Below are 18,268 nucleotides of genomic sequence, written 5' to 3'. Positions count from 1 at the left end.
TCTTCACAACAAAGTAAATATTATAGGAACTCTAAATTACAAAATTTATTCTCTGTTTGGGAAACTAATAGAGGATGAGAGCATTTAATGTAGTTGCATTTCATTTGCCTTCTTGTCCTCATAGAATAGAACTTTTCAAAATCCCTGCCATATCTGACTTGACAGTTTGGGAAATTCAGAGATAAGGGACTATTTTAGGAGTTGTAAAACATCATCTTTCTGAATTACAGAAATTCCTCCATAGAAGCAGTGATTCTTGTCTTTAGTACTTTTTTGTTCTGTAATTTTCTCCTTGGTGAACTAATTGCTTTTCTTTCTTTGTACCTGCTCTAGGAAAGAGTTAAGATTTTTTTTACCATAAAATGGATGTTAAAATACCTTATGAATAAGCTCAACCGGAGGGATTGCAAAAAATGCATGTCTTTAAAAATATTATCATATTAAAGCTCACTGTAATGCAATTACATACTTTTCAAGTGCGCTTCTCTGAACTAGTCATAGATAGGACTGTGATTGTGTTAAGTACCCTGTGGTTGCCTGAGACATACCTGAGATGTCACAATAAATTATACAGGTACCTTTCAAAGGATGCACTGTAGACACACAGGAGTGAAAGCTTAAGCATAAGGGAACAAATTGTAATTTAGCTCATAAATACTAATTCTACTAGAAAAATGTAAAAAGAGCTTAACTGACATAATCATGGTACATTTGCAGTGTTTCAACCATTAATAATTCCAACTTCTTGCATACAGCGGTGCATATATAGCTCTGTGTGGATTTAGCTGGTTCCATGTGGAAATGCTGACTGTTAAATTGCAGTAAAAACTGAGTTAATGATTCTGGCACTTAAAATAGAGAAAAGCACAGGGACTGTTAGTGTCCTCTCAACTGCAGACAGCATTGATATTTTTGTGGATAGTTGATGGCCTAGTACAATTTGCATTTCAGCTGACAAGGTAACTATTGCATTAACCCCTCAAACTAAGAACCACAATGAATATTCATGTAGTGTAGTGGGCTCTTCTATTTAATTTCTTTTTCTAATTAGTATAAAAAAAATTGAATCACTTATAAACAGCTGAAGTAACACCTTTATGTCTTTTAAGTGCCAGGTATTTCTCATGTAGATGTCTTGGTGTTTCTTATTTGTCTTTTGTAATACTGTTATTCTAGGGTCAGCCTAGGAAAAGGTAACTTGTTTCTCTCTCTTGCCCCCTGCCCTTCTCTTTCTAGAAGTTTTGTGTCAGGAGGTACCAGATATCATTCCTCCATTTTTATATAAGCACAGACACTAGTGAAATTCCTAGGACTAGATAATAATTGCCTTATCCCAAATATGTTGGCAGAAAGAGATTCTGGAGTAGCTTTCCCATAGGAATCAGCAGGGGGAGGGAGGAAATTAACTTTCAAATGGAGCCTGATCAAATCATGAAAAAAATTGGAGTGATTTCAGGGTACTCGAGACATAGGACTAATGAGCAAGGCATTCTTGTCTCCTATCTGCTGAAGAAAGGCTCCAGCATTTGCTGATGCAGAGTGAATATTACGTAGTGTGCATCACAAACTTTTTAGCTGAAAAGATATTAGAGCTTTTTCTTCAGCCAAAGTTGCCCTCTTTAAATGAAAAATGGCTTGGATATCTAGCTTTCCCTACAGATGGGTGGATAATGATCTCTGACCATTGTGTGTAGATTTTTCCCATAAATTGTTTCTGAGTGTGTTGGCTAATCTCTTTTTTGAATGTTCCCATTGATTTTTTTTTCATCAGTGATCTTTTGGCAGCTGTTCAGTTCTAAATTGCTTTTACCATTAGGGAGCTTTTACTTGCACCTAATCTCACAGCAGCCATTTTGATTAGATTTAATACAACTTTTCTTGCAGCTTGCTTTACTAAAAACTGCATCCTACCGTTTTCTCCATGGTATTCTTAAAAGAGTGTATAGAGGAGAGCCAGGAGGATATGCTGTTGACGATAGATGGTCTGAAAGTTAAACCAGTGTCCTGAACAGAAAGTGCTTTAAAGGTTACAATGCTGCGTGTTTCCGTGCAGTAAGCAGTCTTCTCATGGCGGTGTTCCTGGATTTATCGTGGCCGAGACTTTGTCTTAGTAGCAGGGTTGATGAGATTCATGTGTTCTACCTAAGGATTGATCATGCTATGCCATAAGTTTGCAATGTCTAGTATATGAGGAAAAAAATCCAGCTTTTTTCCTTCTGCTGAACCCTGGTAGAAAGAGCTATAAAAGGCTATTAGAGGAATAGAAGCTTCAAAAGTTTAGTTTATTTACGAGCATGGGAAAGTCAGTTCAGTTTTTGAACTGTACTGATTGATTGGTTTCTAGGTCTTCACTGTTGCTATAAGCCTTCTCTGTTCTGTTAGTGGTTCATATACAAGTCTTAATGTGATAACCTTTATTAATGGTGTACTGTATGTTGACATTAGTATTTAACTAATACAGTGATCTCTTTTTGCTGGCAATATGGAAGACCATAGGAAGTCTGTTGCAATACAAGGATTAATTCACTGGTCTGCAGCTTAATTGTTCCTTTTTTAGTTTAAATAACTGTGGGCAAAAAACTTGAACATGGGATTTTTGTGTCCTGTGAATTAGTAGCTTCTCAGTGACTTGTATCCCAGCTACCCAGTAAGATGTTCCTTGGGACTGGGAGATGGTTGATTAAAAAAAACATAGAAAAAACAGAAAACAAACTCGAGAAACCTTACACACCTTGAAATATGTTAACCACTACCACTTTGAACACACCTTTGAAAAGTTGAAGCATTAATACATTTGAAGTACTGATAGATTAATGACACAGGTAACTTCATGTTTACTGTTCAGTGGTGACTGGTGTAGGAAGCATAAGCTTGGCTGAAAAGTCTGTCAGGACTAGGCAAAGGGGCCTGTTCTTAGTAAGCAGAACTGAAGAAGCTGATAAGCGTTAAAATTACTGTCAGAGGAAAATATACCTGATTCTAATTGACTAATTCAGTAATTGAAATTAGCGTTACAGTGTAAGCTATGCTGTGAAAAAAAGAAGAGGGCGTTTGTGTGTGCATGTGTGTATATTATGTGAAAAGAAAAACTATAATTTGCACACTGCAAAATATATTTGGCTTAATGCAGTCATCTGGGCAGAGTTCATAGGGTTTCTGTCCCTTTATCCTGTCTAGTTTCACTGCATTATAAACTTGTCCTCAGCACCTACTTCAGCTTTTCAATTAAATTATAGAGAACTAGTAGGAAGAACCCCTGTAAGTTAGAAGTTCTTTCTAATGAGTTTTTGAGAGTATTACAGATGGCAAAATCCAGCTTTGTAATACTTGCTGCAGTTCCTGCAAGAAAGTTATTTACCTGCTGTTCCAAGTAACATTTAATTACTTTAACTTCTTCCTACAGACTTCCTTTGTGCATATGAGAGCACTTTGGGTAGTCACTTTCCCTTATGTCTAGTTTTTATTTGTGCATGGTAATGGTATCATTATCAGAATACCTGTGGCAATTGATCACACTTTACTATTTTAAAAGAACAATGAATAGGGATTGACTTGTAGTATCGGGGAAAATACGTATTTTAAAAAAAACTAGCTACATTTCAAACTAGGCTTTTACTTTTACCTTGCGTGTAATCGAAGTTTTGCCCCACTACTTTGTAAGGCCACCTCATCAGTTAGACTTGGAGCAAGTTTCTCTATTAAAAAGACATTCTTATGTATTTCTCACAAACACATAAATTGTCAAGTCTTTCCTGATAGTTTTGCTAATTTGACATAATTAGTGTATATATACTGAAGTAAACAATGCCGTATGTTTATCTTGATATTGATAGGGTTTTCTTTGAGGAGTCTAGAAAAATCTACAGCTTCTTCCTCATAAAGGGGGGGGGGGCATAAGAGAGAGATTTTTCTGTGGATTTCTGACTCTCCTTCCCTCATCCCTTCCTCTGGCCAGTGAAATGCCCTTTATAGGAATGGATGTGTGAAAAAAGTAATAAATAATTTCCTAAAGCAGGGTTTATTTAACATATTTGGAAGACCCATGGTGGTATTGAGTATGGATGGGTTTGAGGTGCAGAATTCCAAAGAATAGAAGCAATGGGAACATAAGGGTGAGAAAGGGAACATTGAAAACAAAGCATTTTGAGGCTGGAGAGTACATTCCAGTATAATAACTTACAGATATTTCCTCTGAACTCCATAACAAATAAGTCAGATAGGAATCTTAGTTCTCCGATGCATAATAGGTGCTAGCTCACTTAAGCTTTCCTTGCTTTTAGCAGGCTTCCTGTTTCTTTTAAATACTTTCCACTTGAATGAGGAACTAGAAACAATTGTCAATAACTATTTTAAATCTGTACATGGGCCAGTTTGTTTACAGTCTATTTAATGACTGGATTTTTCTCTTCTTTCTTCACCTGGACTCTACTGACTCTGCTCCTGTGGTTTTTAAACACTCTTAGAGCACAGCAAGGAACCCGTTCAAACTAGCAAAGTAAAGTTGGCATGTCTGTACTGGGGGTAAGAAAAGCAGTATCGGGGGAAAAAAAGAAAAAAAGGTGATGATAGTCCTTAGTTTGTTTTGATCTGTTCTTCATCCTCCTTCTCCAGCTCCTCTTCTCTTCCTTGTCCCACCAGTCCTGAAAGCCATCCACTGCCTCCTTTAATCATCACTTAATATATTACTTTCTTAACTATCACCGTCTGCAACTAAGAAGCATAATCATCTTCTTTTGTCATTACTTCGTGACTTGGATTCTTAATTAAAACTGTATGATGGTCTGTTGCAGAAGTATGAAAATCTTATTGTGTGTTTTCGTTAACATATGATTCAGGTTTTATTCAATTTTAGAGTAGGATTGTCTTGAGTTTAAAAAATGTTTATTATGTATTTCAGATTATTCTTTGTGCTTCATTATTCATACCAGTGACCTGTCAGAGCTGGTGTTTCTCCTGTCTTATGAATCCATACCTGAAAAGCTAACTTATTCAAAGTTACTATGTCCACAGTGAAGTAGAATTACTGGATAATTTATTACAGGTTGAACAGCTTCTCGTAACTAAGAAAATTAAAAAATGACTTAATTAATTGAGGAATGTCTGTGCAAATGCTCTTCTCGTGTATGCCCCTAAAGATAGACAAGGGACAGATAATCACAAATAGCAATAATGCAGAACTCTTATATTTATCAAATTCTTACATTTAAATTTTTTTTAATTTGACATATATGGTAGACAGTCATTAGTAAAATAAAATTTCTATCAAAGCATAAAAGCTTTTTGCATGCCTGATTATTTAAAACATCTCTCCAGTACTATACAGTAGATTAACACAATAATGTTACAGAGCTGTAATCACAGAAAAATAAACAGGATATTAAGACAACTGTGGAATTATGTCATTGGTGACTTAACAAAGATAGTATGGTTTAATTTCCATATATAGTGAGGACATCAGATCTGTTTGCTTTTGACTTTTAGTCTGCTGCATGTAATTCAACATTGTCTTTTGAATAATTTTTCAGCTCGAGATGCTGATGAGAGAGAGAAGTGGATTCATGCTTTAGAGGACACCATTCTCCGCCATACCCTCCAGCTTCAGGCAAGTTTCACTTTCAATTTTAATTTGTTTTACTTTCTTTTTTTTCAAAGCAATGGAGTACAACAGCATGACCGCTAATATCAAACATATCTTGTATAACACCTGGCTGTTCTATGGCCTATACAGTCAGATACAGTATGACATCAGTATAGGTACCCGAGATTAGGTTCGAGTCTTTCTGTTACTATTTTCATGTCTTACCATCATGAAAAGTCAGTATATGACTTCTTTTTATTAACTCTTACTTTTAATTGGTGGTTCCAGACTGATCGTTGCACATTTAGTTCTTTTGTTTGTTTGTTTTTGTTAAACTGGGAGTTAGTCCTTTTTGGGTCAAGCAGAGTGAGACATGTGGAAGCCTGTTGTGTACTTGTACACAACCTAATTTTGAAATTAAAATGAGACGGCAGCATTGAACCTCTTTCTGGATGACAAAAATGGTAAATAGCTTATGTTTGAATCTACTGTGTGAGCTGGATATTGGTAGTTTTCTGGTTCTGAAAACAGATGGTTGGACTGAGGATGGTTCTTAGCGCTAGTTATCTAAGACCAGTTTCTGGCAATGTTCTAGACTTGGACATGTCTATAAGGCTTGCTAATCCTTTATTTTTGCCTTGGAGAGAAACAAACTCTTCATGAAAGGGATTTTCTCATACTGGGTTTTTACCACAAAGGTGTCTGATGACAGTGTAGGAACAGGTATTCATTATTTGTGTTGAGTAAAGGTTTGGTATGCTTTTGGAGTACAGCAAGAGAATTAGGTCTCTTTATGATTGACACTGTATAAAGAAAGATACATTAAAAATCCCTAATATCAGAGGAAGAGAAGCAGGTTATAAAGACTGATTTAGATGACATTTGCCCAATCTAAAGTGTTAGAACAAGGCTCAGTTTATCCCCTCCAACTTCGGGCACTTGTGGTATCTCAGTCAGTTTACTTTAATTTCCTGCTAAACAGTGGTTTTCAGCCTTTTTTGACTTACTGAAAACCACTACAAATTTTCTAGTGGATAGCAGATCCCTGGATAAAAATTCAAGTTTGACAATCAGCTTTGTATCCCTAGTAACATGTCATAAATATTTTAGAAGTAATCTCTCCATCTGGACACAGTAGCTGCCCACAGACTGAAGAACTCTGCTCTGCAGTGGGTCTGAGGAGACAGAGATTATCTCGAGGACAACATACAGATTTAGAAGGGCTGAGCCTGCCTCCCAAGGGATGCCTCTTTCTCCATCCTCAGCTTGGAGAGAGAAAGTGAACAGGTTAACATAAGCAGGACTATTTAGGGTCTGAAGTGAAGTAAAAGTAATCTGTGCAGTTTTCTCCACCTGGAAGACTTTTTATGGCTTGGAGATAGAGAGTACAGAAGTGAAACACCAGAATATACTGCGGTTTTATCAAAATGTACACTTCCACACTCTCTGGAAATTGTGATTGTAGTTTTATTGGCAGACATAGATTTCATGATAGCAGCTAGTAATGGAACTGCTTCCCATTACATAACCTGTTCATATTTCAGGAGTTTTTCAAGTAAGTGAGGAGGCATATTTAGATAAAAAACCCCTAAGTTAGTAATTTATCTAGTAATGTTTGAGGGACTATTTAAAAATCTAGAACTGATTACTAAGAAACATGTCCTCATCCCTCTTAAATATGTCCAGCATTGAGCATAATACCTTGTGGGCCACTGTTGTGTGCTCACCATTCATTTTCAAGACCCTTGTTCAACGGGCCGGTCCCATACCCTTTTTGTTTCTGAGGCCCTTATTTGTAGACTAGCTGGGATACTGTTCGCTTACACCCCAAATCAGGAGCTGTCAAGGCTCGCCATCTTCATCGACATGAGCTGCCGAGCAGATACCGGTTTAACAACGGCGCAAGACTAGAGAAAGCAAAGCAGCTTTCTCCCATGAGTGAGGAAGAGCGGTCTCAAGTGCTGTTCTCCTGACGTGCAGGCGGAGTGAACAAGCTCTGTGGAGCCCGGTCTGAAGTTACGGAGGCTGCCTGCAGGCCCGAGCACCGGCTGTCTCTCCGAGCAGAAACCCCTCGGTGTTGACAGCCGGCCAGGTCCCGCTGGGCTTCAGCAGCGTGCTCCCGCCTCGGCCGCTGGCTGAAGCCAGCGGTGCCTTTGGCGGGATGACCCCGGGCCCGCTCCGCACCGCGGCTTTCGGTTCGGTGACGGGAGGCGCGGCGCTGAGCCTGCCTCCCCTCACGGCGGGCCGCCCCTCACGGCGGGCCGCCGCTCCCCGGCCGTCCCCGCTGCCGGTGACCGCCATTCTCCGGAGGGAGGGGCGCGCCCCGCCCGCCCGCCAATCGGCGGCCGCCTTATTCGTGATGCGAGCGGCGGGGGGTGCCCCTGCCCTTTCCCTTGCTCCCCCCGCCGGAGGCGGCGCTGCCGGGGCCCGGCGGGCGGGCGGTCAGCCAGCCCCGCCGCTCCGCTCTCCTCGCCGCACCCCGCGGAGGAATGGCCGGTGTGAGTACGGGGCGGGGGGGGGGGGAAGGCCGGGGCCGGTTGGGGGGCAGGTGTCAGGGCTGCCGGGTGTCCCCTCCGGGGCAGGTCCCCTCCCCGCCGCGGACGCCTCCCTGACTGGAAGCCGAGCGCTGCCTCCTCGCCGCGCCGGCCGAGCGGCTCCGGCCGCTGCCCTGCCCCGCCCGGGCGGGCGCTAGGGGCGGCCGCGGGGAACAGGCGGCAGGGCTGGGCGTTAGGCAGCCCCCCACCCCCCCCGGGGAGCGGGGCTCGGCAGGGAAGGCGGGCGTGGGCTTCCTCCGCAGGGGGACTCGCGGGGAGCCCGGGCAGGGCTTTGATGCCGTACCGGAGTGCCGGCGAGTTTCTGGGCGCCCTGCGTGCCCGGAGGGATGATGCTTTCATCCGGTTACAAGAGCCCGTTGTGTATACACACACGCCTTGGCTTCCATTAGCATTTAAAACAAAACGCCGCTTCATGCACTTGATGGTCTTTTGCTTTCCTTTTTATTTGGACGATGAAGTCAAATGAGTTCTTTGGGAGGATTATTGGCTCAACGGGTATGGATGGGGGGGTTGAGTGCTATGGCAGAGATTATTTTCTGTAACGGTGTTTTCTTACTTTCTGTCGCAAACAGAAACGTGGTTATTTGTCATAGAAGACCTTTATGCGTCTGGTTTTGTCCAAAACGATAGATCTTTTCTGAGTCTTTTTTCAGATTTTCATGCTGCTTTCAGTCTGTCTGTCCTCGGACTGGAGAGTTCCAAGTTCGCAAAGTCAGGCTTTGATTAAGTTTTCTTCATAGTGTCAAGCATGCATCTGTTAGATGTGAGAAAGCGTACCGAAACCTAGGTGGTTCGTGGGTTGTGTGAACCAAATCAGAAAGGATAAGGAGTTAATGCGAGGTGGAGAGGTGAAGTGGTGTCTGGGTGTTCTTTAGTCTGATTAGTCTTGCTAATGTTATTTTTGCCTAAATGTCCTACTGTATTGTCCTTCAGTCTTTATAATGGAAGTGTTTTTGAAACACTTAAAAATAATTAAACACGCTACACACACACACACGCCACCACCCCCACCCCTCCCCCTAGCAACAAACCCAAACTTGCAAGAGTGAGCTACAGTCAAGGAACTGAAGAACTGAGTCATAAATATATAGAATGAGTAAAGGGATCCTAGCTGTCCAGAGGGCTGACAATTAGTAATGTTGTATCCAAACGGAACAAGAATAGGGAGGAAACGTTTCAGATACGCTGTAATCTAATTTGTCTGAATTTTGAAACTGAAGTCTGTTGTTCTGCTTGCTGTGTTTTTGTATGTTCTTACATTAAAGGCATTACTAAAAACATGCGTAGTTCTTCTAGTATTGGCTTTCTCTATTGAAAAGTCCTTGAACAGCAGATGGTGTGGTAGTAGTTGAAGTACCATTCTGAATCCACCAGTGTTTTTCCCCTTACCCCTCCCAAGATGTTATTGTGGCATTACCAGGTCAGTGGCTTTGCAGTGGCGGTGTACATCAGTTGCTTCGCACCCCCCAAAAATAAGGGGAAGGGTGTGCATGGGGTGAAGGTATATTGTGGCTTGGGTTTCTTGTTTGTCTGGGCAGAGGTAGGAGGGTATCTCAAGTTTTCTTTTGTTCCTCACCAGTGTCTTATGTCAACCAGCAATCCCATTCAGACAGGAGGTCTTCTAGTCGTCTTGTTTAGCATAAATGTCCTGCTTTCCTTGTCTGTCTTGCAAGTGGCAGCCCAGTGGTTTTTGGCTCTGGAATCCTCCCATGTGAAAACCCCTTGAAGATAACTCATGTCTTTTAGGACCACAGTAACACAGTAACTTTATTCTTTGATCTGAGAAGACCATTGTTGAAATATGAGTCTACCTAAAAACCAGAGTAACTACTCTTCTCATGCCTTAAGGGAATTCAGTAAAAAACAGAATAAATTTTAAAATTCTAAATGGCTGAACGTGTGCATGTATTCTGGTAGTGTTAGGATCCTATCTGTAGGAGTCACGCTTACCCTGAGCTGAGGGGATGAGCTTTGCATTTTTTTTGGTTGTTTTTTTTTCTTTTTTTTTTTCCCCTCCCCCTACTTCTTCCTGTTAACTGAAACTTTCACACTCATTCTTGCCTTTAATCCCATGTCTTGAAATGTACTTTTCCCCTTAGCTGTTCTAGTGCTGCTAGAGCATCTCGGTAAGTGTCTTAAAGTGGTAACTAAAGAGGTTGTTGAGAATTGCATAAAAGGCAACTAACTACCAACTTGATTTGAAAAATAAATAAAAATACAAAGCTGAAACTTGCATGTTCTACAAATAAGATGTCTTTCATGCTTTCTGAGTAGATATGACAGTGATAATCCACATTAGAGAGTCTTTAAATACTTGCAGGCTACAAAGGATTTCCTACCCAAACTTATGAAAACCTTTCAGGTAATGCCCCAAAGTGTTTCAGCTTCTGAGTGGACTCACTGTAGAGACAAAGGAACTGAAATTACTGTCAGTACAAAGATGGACTGTTTCTTACCACCATAAAACTGAAAGGAATTAAAAAAATAAATTGCTTTGTAACTCGATACCTCCATAATTTAAACAAGATATTTACTTCGTAAGTAGCAATTAGTAGGGTAAGAAAACTATATACTAAGAAGTGGATCTGGGATGGTTGCTGTGAAGAGTGATACAATGGCTTAAATATTAAGAGTTACACCATGGCTTCACCAATACTTAAGAGTTGGTAGTGCTGCTGGAAGCAGTCCTGTCTCACTTCTCCTAGCAAAAGGGAAGAGGCAGTGTGGCAAGAATAGCTGAATTTGGAACTGGATTCACAACTGGCCCAAATTAAAACTACTTTTCCTGCTGCCTTCCCTTTCAGAGTTTAGTTTTAACTCAGATCAGTTTCCACATTGAGTTGATTGTGTGGCAAGGTAAATGTTTATGCTGACTCAAAAGAAAAAGCAGAGTAAGGGTGAGAATAAACAACAGGGGAACTTATTTGTTTCTTATTCACTTACATAAAGTGTTTGTGAAACTGTATTGCTAGTATCGGCTCACTTAGTATCACATTAACCAGGCTGTTTGATGATGTGTCTAAAGCTGCAAACAAGAATGAAAGATAGAGTAAAACTTTCTTACATGTTTCTCTTAAGTATATTATATTGTTACTCACTGGCTTTCCAATGCTGCTTCTAGTGTGAGTCAAGAATGCTTGCATAAAACTAAGAACAGATTATTTTAGATTAAGAATATATCCAATGTAGATGTGTTTCAAGTGCTGGTGGAAGGGCATAGAGTTAACAGGCATGCTGTCCTTTTTCAAATTTTGCTGACAAGTAACTATGGTAGTGAATAAGCAGGTTAGTGCATGTGCATTATCTACCTTCATAATAAATTATGTAGGTAAATATATGGGACTTTAGGATATACTTAGTATTTATGAGGTTTCAGAATTGTAACCTATGCTTTAAAAACAGAATTTTACATCAATGTGTAAACACTTCTGTTTTCTGAACTCTTTCCTAGAAGACCTGATAATATCTATAGCTACACGGTCTTTACTAAGCATTTTGTTTTGCAAAGCAGAAATACTGGGTTTTGGGTTTGGGGTTTTTTTAAGTGCAATATTCTGACTGTTTGGACATCTTGTATGCCTTCCAGAACTCACGCATTTGTTTTTAAACTTACTTTGAGACATTTACATTCTGAGGTTTAAATATTGCTTAAAAATCTACCAGAGGAAAAAAATATGGTTGTCTTTGCCACAAATAAAAAGACAAGAAGGTGGCATTGTTCCGTGGCTTGCTAGTTGATTTGTTGGGTTTTTTTTCAGTTTTCTATCAGTGGTTCTTAAAGGCAATGTCCGACCTGACAAAATCAAACATGCTGTGGGCAGGGGATACGTTTCTGATGAGGTATTGAGGATAGAGGGAAAACACTGGTTCCCTTCTTTAAACTAACTTCCACAAGTTCTTTTTGTTGGACTTTGAATCCTAATTAGATGAAGAATATAGCATAAATATCTTAAAAAAGATAAGAAAGTCCTCTCTGTACAGCTTTCTCCTTTCCTCCCCCAGTAAAGCTATTGTACAAGGACAGCTCTTGTCAAGTCTTTGCTGTTGTTGCCTCTATCTTTTTCTTTGTTTCCCTGCCTTCATTACTGTTCATTTTCCACAGAGGTCATTATTGTAATGCTTTTATTTGAGAAATATATTTGAATTTTTCTGGTATGCTTCTTCTAAGGATGATGCAATCCCTTCATCCCATCCTAGTTTGAAAGAACTAGTTTAAATTAGGCTGGAATTACTTCTCAGCATGGACAAGTTTTGAATACATATGCATTAGTGATATGTGTGACTTCCAATTTGGAGGACAAGGAAACAACATATAAACTAAACTCCCTTAGTGCTAGCAATTCTATGATGGAAATAAGGCTCATAATATGTATTTTTAATTGGTTTATATTTTGTTGTTGCCTTCCTGTTTACCCCCTCCAAAAAAAAGGGTCATGTATGAAGGCAATAATTTTGCAGGACTCCTAGCATGAGAGTTCTTTACTCAACCCCAGACCAGCATGTAAACCCCTTCCTAGGATAACCATCCTGTCTGCTTACTCCAAATTACTGGGTATCGGGCAGATCACACTGGGAGATCGCTAATTGGGCACTTCAGTGTGCTGCTGGGCCCCGCTTTCTCCTTTCTAGCAACAAACATTAGGATTGGCATGTGCCCTATAGAGTCTAGTCTTTAAGCTTTTCATATGTCCTGAAGGGGACATTCCAGAAGTTGTAGGAGGGAGGGATGGATGAGGGAAAGAATGCAATGTTAACCTTTTTCTCTCTTCTACAGAGTTGTTATCAATACCGGTTTCTTTATGGGGAGTAGTCAGATACCAAATGTATTGTTTCAGGAGATGGTGGGCAGACTAGAAGTTAAATGAATTACTTGCTTCTGCAGCTAATTGATCTGGTAATGTAACTGTTAATTCCTTAAAATCTACATGACAGAGTAGTTGTTATTTGAGGGAAATAAAGCATACTTACCGATAGATCTAGTTATTCAATGGAAAAACAGGTTATATTACTTTGGATTGGTAAGAAAGAATCAGTGTCTTTCTGAAGATCTAAAATAGTCTGGTGTCCTGTTCTTTTTTTGTAATTTGAAGATACTTATTTTAGAATCACAGCATAACTTCAGCTGGAGAAGACCTCTCGGTATCACCTGGTCCAAGGCCCTTCTCATTGTGAGACCAACTTCTACGTTAGATCAGGTTGTTCAGTGTCAAATCCAGTTGAGTTTTGAACTCTGCCCTCCAAGGGTGGAGGCTCAACAATATCTGCAGGCAACCTCTTTTGTCAGTTTATGCATAGGTGAGCAGCATATAATACAAGTTTCTCATAAAAATTTGATTGCTAGTTCAGATGTGCAGTTTCCTAATTTACACGTTTAACAAGCTGTTAAATTGACTCTGCTCACCTGTTTCTTTTGAAGCCTATTACCTACATGGCAGTGGAGGGAAGAAAGGGTCCCCTTTTTTCCTCTACTCTATGTCTTTGGGTGACCAGGTAATGAAGAAATAAGGATTTGGTATGCAAATCTGCACTTTGTATATCTGCTTTTTCTAAATTACTGCTGGGTTTGAAATATTGATTGCTTTTGTTTGCTATTTATACAGTGGGTTTTTTTTCTGTACTATTGCTAATCTTAATATTTTTGTCTTTCCAATTATCTTTTGGTTTTCAATTTGAAAACTATGTGAGAACTTACAATTATTAACCTAATTTCATATAACACAGACTAGTAAATTTGCTCAGTAGGTTATCAAATTTCATCTAAACTGTCTTTATATGAACCAAGAGCAAACTAGGAGTGAAGTGCTACGGCTTTAAGTACCTGTGCTTTTTTTCAAAATTATTTTCGTGTTTCATCTCTGTGCTATGTCATCTTGACACTGTACTTGGTTTTATGGCTCTCTCTTTATGTTGATTGAAGTTTTAACTTTCTAGTAGAACTTTTTAGGTCACAATTTTCAGTCTGTGTTTGATGTGGATGTCTGCTCAGTTGTAACACTAAATGTTTTAATCAGCTTTTCCCTTAGCGCTAAGAGGCTGAAATTTAAGAATGGCATTTTATCTTTAAGCCACCTCTAAAAATACCAGATTGTTACATATTAGTAGTCATAGACTGATGAGTGAAATAAACCCCAGCATTTTGCTGCTGCATACAGATAACTTGTATTGTAAACTATATTTCTGTGTCTAGTATCTTCAGCAGAAATTTACTGTATGGTTCATGCAGTTTTTGTATATGAAACCTGACCTCCAGAATTTTTTAACTGAACATGCTAGACCATTTGCTGAAATGATGGTGCCTGCTGCTAGCTGTACAGACAATTCTGTTTTCAACAAGGAAATAGAATACTAATTTCATGTAGTTTCAGATCTAGTTTCAGTGTAATTTAAACTTGACTAGTTTGAGGGAGTGTCAGAAGTTTCTTGGTTGAGAGGACTCTCCCTTCTGCCTATTAGTTTATTTTTGGTAACTTGTTATGCTAGGTGTCCTTTCTTAATTTCTTGGCATAGTCAAAATGGTTGCTTTCTTCTCTTCTCCTCACTCCTCCTTGTTTCAAAACCCTATTTCTAAATTTGGCCAGTGTGGACTGTCTAATACAGGGTGAAGTATCTTTTTTTTTTTTTTTTTTTAATGCTGGTTTACAAACTAATCTGTATGGATAGACTTACTCATGTAGAACTGTTGTCAAGATCTGGGTGTTAGCCTGTAGCACAGTTTAAGATTTGGCAAATGAATAAAGAATAATATCTTCTGCAGTCAGTAGATCGCTTTATGTTTTAGGGTGTGCTTGATACTGTGCATGCAGCTTGACAGACTTAAAGGCAAGTCATTCCTCTATTGCATGCAAATGTTCACGCCTCTAAAGAGCCATCAGTAAAGCTCTTAATATGATGGCCCATTACAATACAAAAATAAAAGAAACTATCTATTGACAGAGAAAACAATGTGAAAGAAAAAGTTATGCTAATATAGAATTTTACAAATATGGATTGCCCATCTTCCCCCATACAGTTTTTTGGTTTTTTTTTTTTACACCCCACTGGCTGATCTTTACACATTCAGGCTTTTGAGATTCTTGGCAGTCAAAACAGCACAGTTGATGGTTTCGTGAGAGTTTGAAGTTAAGATGTCATATTTTAGATCAATGTGAATATAGGTGAAAGTATTTAGGCTAGTAGGAAAGTCTTGTCACTGCTGTGATGTTCTCAGGATTATGTTTCTGTTGTAATTGATGTTTGCTTCTTTATCCTTCATGGTTTTTTTCATCCTATATATTTAACTTGCATTGTACATTTTTTTTAAGCTGGAAGTGCTTCAATATTTGTTTTGTAGTTCCATTTGCATTAAAGGCATTATATAAATAAACCTTAAATGTGTTTACATAGCATATGTGCATGAAGTCAGAAGTAATCAATTTCAAGAATCCTCTCTTCTTTCCTGTAATTAAAGATGTGGTAACCCAGTGGGAGTTTGTTTGTTCAGGTCTTTAAATATGCATTTTATCAGTTTAAAGGTAGGGATTATATTATATGCAGAAGTGTGCTTTGAGTCTTATATTATTAAGGGAGACAAATTTGCAAGCAAGAAAATATAAATGTAATCATTCTCATGGCACTAACACTTTGTCCTTGTTGGCATATGTGCAACAAAATGTAGGAAATCAAATATAGTGGCAAGGATGCAAATCGTTATAGCTGTAAAGGAACTAGGGCAACCAGGAGTAATAACTTTTAATTTTTCAGCTCCAAAGTGGGCCCATATTTAAGAAGAGATTTAGCACTTGTTAGTTCAGGTCTTTGCTAAGAAGCTGTGAGTTGAGCAGTATTGTCTGAAGTGTGAAAAGTGCGGTCATCCAATTGGGTATGGCTTTGTCTTCCTTAACTGAAATGTAAGAATATGAAATCACAAGACAGTCTTCAGAAAAAACGTGAATTCTCCTTTATATTTTCCAAAGAAACTTTAATTAGTGTAATTTAAGGGCATTTGTTCCATCATAAGTAATGAAATACTCTGTGTGATGATTATACCCCCACTGAAAATGTGTAGCAATTTACTGTTACTGATTTAACTGCAAATAGAAGACAAATGTGTTCAGCTGTGTGCCTGTGTTTGCACATGGCAGGATGAGAGGCAAGGCAACCTTTTATCAGTCAGTTGGCAGGCAAAACTGTATTTTTGTTAACTTTTTTCCTCCTCTGAAACTCTAATTATATATTTGATTTTTATTTATTTATATCTAGGGTGTGGATTCAGGATTTGTTCCCAGCGTTCATGATTTTGACAAGAAGCTTACTGAGGCTGATGCTTACTTACAGATCTTGATAGACCAATTGAAGGTATGGTAACTAAATGGTGTATTTACTATATTGGGAGTCTGCTTGTCCCTGTGGATTTCAAGGTCTGGTTGAAAGGAAGCTCAACAGAGGGAGAGTGTCATGTTTTATGCTTGACACATGTTCTGGTAAATGTGGGATGCAGAGAATGCTCATCTGGCTGAGCTGACTGTGAAGTGGAGAAAACATACCTCTTTTTATGTATGAAGTCTGCCAATGATAGATTTTATTTTCTCTTTCTCCCTAGTTTAGGATGTTACATAAGTTCTAACTACTTCCGAAATAGATTTTTAATAGAAGTATAAAAATTAAAAGTTGTAAGCTAAGGGCTGAAATAAGCTGAAAATGGCTTTCTCTTAGAATGGGTCTTGGGATTGTTAAAATAGCGTTAGAAAATCAGAATAACTCGAACAGATTTTATAGAATAGTTTACAATGACTGAAACATTCTTTTGTATATATAGCATCAAGGAAATGGCAGAGATGACTTAAGTTTAATTTTAGAACAGAATTAAATCATTATATTGCTCATAGTATTTTAGAATTTATCTTGAGAAGATTTTGTCAATTAATATGTAACTACAGTTGCAGATAGTTTCAGACTTTGTTGCAGTAGTGATAGATAATCTGATTTTTGTCCTTGAGTGAAAACATTCTGTAGAAATTATGTACAAATACAGTTCTTTTACACTTTGTACATGTATTTTAAGAGTAGATGGGAAGGTAAGGAATGATGAGGTTGTATCTCTCATACTCACCTTATTGAGAAAAACAGTTTATGCTGCTGGTTAGGACACTTTTTCCCATGACTCAGCAGGTTAAAATTGCTGTTAAGATTGCTTCAGTTCTGCTGGTTTTGTTGTTTTTTTTTTCCCCTGATATAATAGGCAAGTATTGCATGTGGGATATTCAGCAAAAATTCAGTTGCAGGGGAGGGCGGAGAGGGGGAAGAGCATACCAACAAAAATGGAAGTGGGCAAAAGAGATGCAAACAAAGGTCAAGACTATACTGCAAAGACTTGATCAGGAGTTAGCTTTGTCTTCTGCTCTGGAGCCATCTAGCATGCTTCTCTGAAGGAAGGTATTTAAATCTTTACACCTTCTAATTGTTACTTCAGGCCAACTGGGGGGAGGGGATATAGGAATTAGTTAGAAATGAAAGAAGAGTGAATTTGAGGATGGACAGAGACCAAGACTACAGTCTTTTTTTAGAACCAGAAATCATCCCTCAAGGGAAAAGGAACACATGAGTAGGTTTTAGGCAGGCGGTTGAGTGAAGAACTGTAGCTCACCTACTAAAAATTACAGCCTCTTTTCTGAGCAAGGGTGGTTTTGATGAACTTTTGAGCATTACCCTTAATCATTTTTGTTCCTTGAACAATGTGTACTTAATGGTTGTTTGTATGTGCACCTTAGAGTGCTCTTGGATGCAACTTTTAACTGTTTCAGCTCAGCTTGCATTAAATACACATACGAGCTTTTCAGTAAGAATTTGTTTCACTTTGCTTAGCTGCATTTCATATTCCACCTTTTAGAAAACAAGTAGAAGTTAATGCTGGGAAATCACTACATATCTTTGCAAAAGAAGTGCTTCCAAATCTTACATGAATTGAATCATGTACCTGAGTAACAAGGTACCTGAAAGGGTTGATAAGGGTTGAGGCTGTTTTGGTACGTACTCTGTGTGCTCCAAAGGTCTTTGCTGAAATAAAAGAAAGGCAGTTTGAGGCATTTTAATGAGTGTCACTTTTATCACTTAACCTTACCTTTTTGTTCAAACTATGGTAGAACCATGCCAGACTGAG

At 38.9% G+C, this 18,268-nt stretch overlaps 1 protein-coding gene across 2 annotated transcripts in view; it reads left to right on the top strand.

Moving 5' to 3' along the window:
- OSBPL9 (oxysterol binding protein like 9) overlaps positions 1-18,268 on the top strand; it is a 64,938-nt gene that overhangs the window by 21,087 nt on the left and 25,583 nt on the right. For both annotated transcript variants that reach the window (XM_069788765.1, XM_069788764.1), the window contains exons 4-5: positions 5,526-5,602; positions 16,372-16,467. In XM_069788765.1, coding sequence (XP_069644866.1) covers positions 5,526-5,602; positions 16,372-16,467 — 173 coding nt within the window. The remainder of the gene's footprint in view (positions 1-5,525; positions 5,603-16,371; positions 16,468-18,268) is intronic.

The sequence above is a fragment of the Haliaeetus albicilla genome, chromosome 8 (genome assembly GCF_947461875.1).
Source record: "Haliaeetus albicilla chromosome 8, bHalAlb1.1, whole genome shotgun sequence".
NCBI classification, from domain to species: Eukaryota; Metazoa; Chordata; class Aves; order Accipitriformes; family Accipitridae; genus Haliaeetus; species Haliaeetus albicilla.
This window is presented reverse-complemented; position numbering and strand designations above follow the sequence as displayed.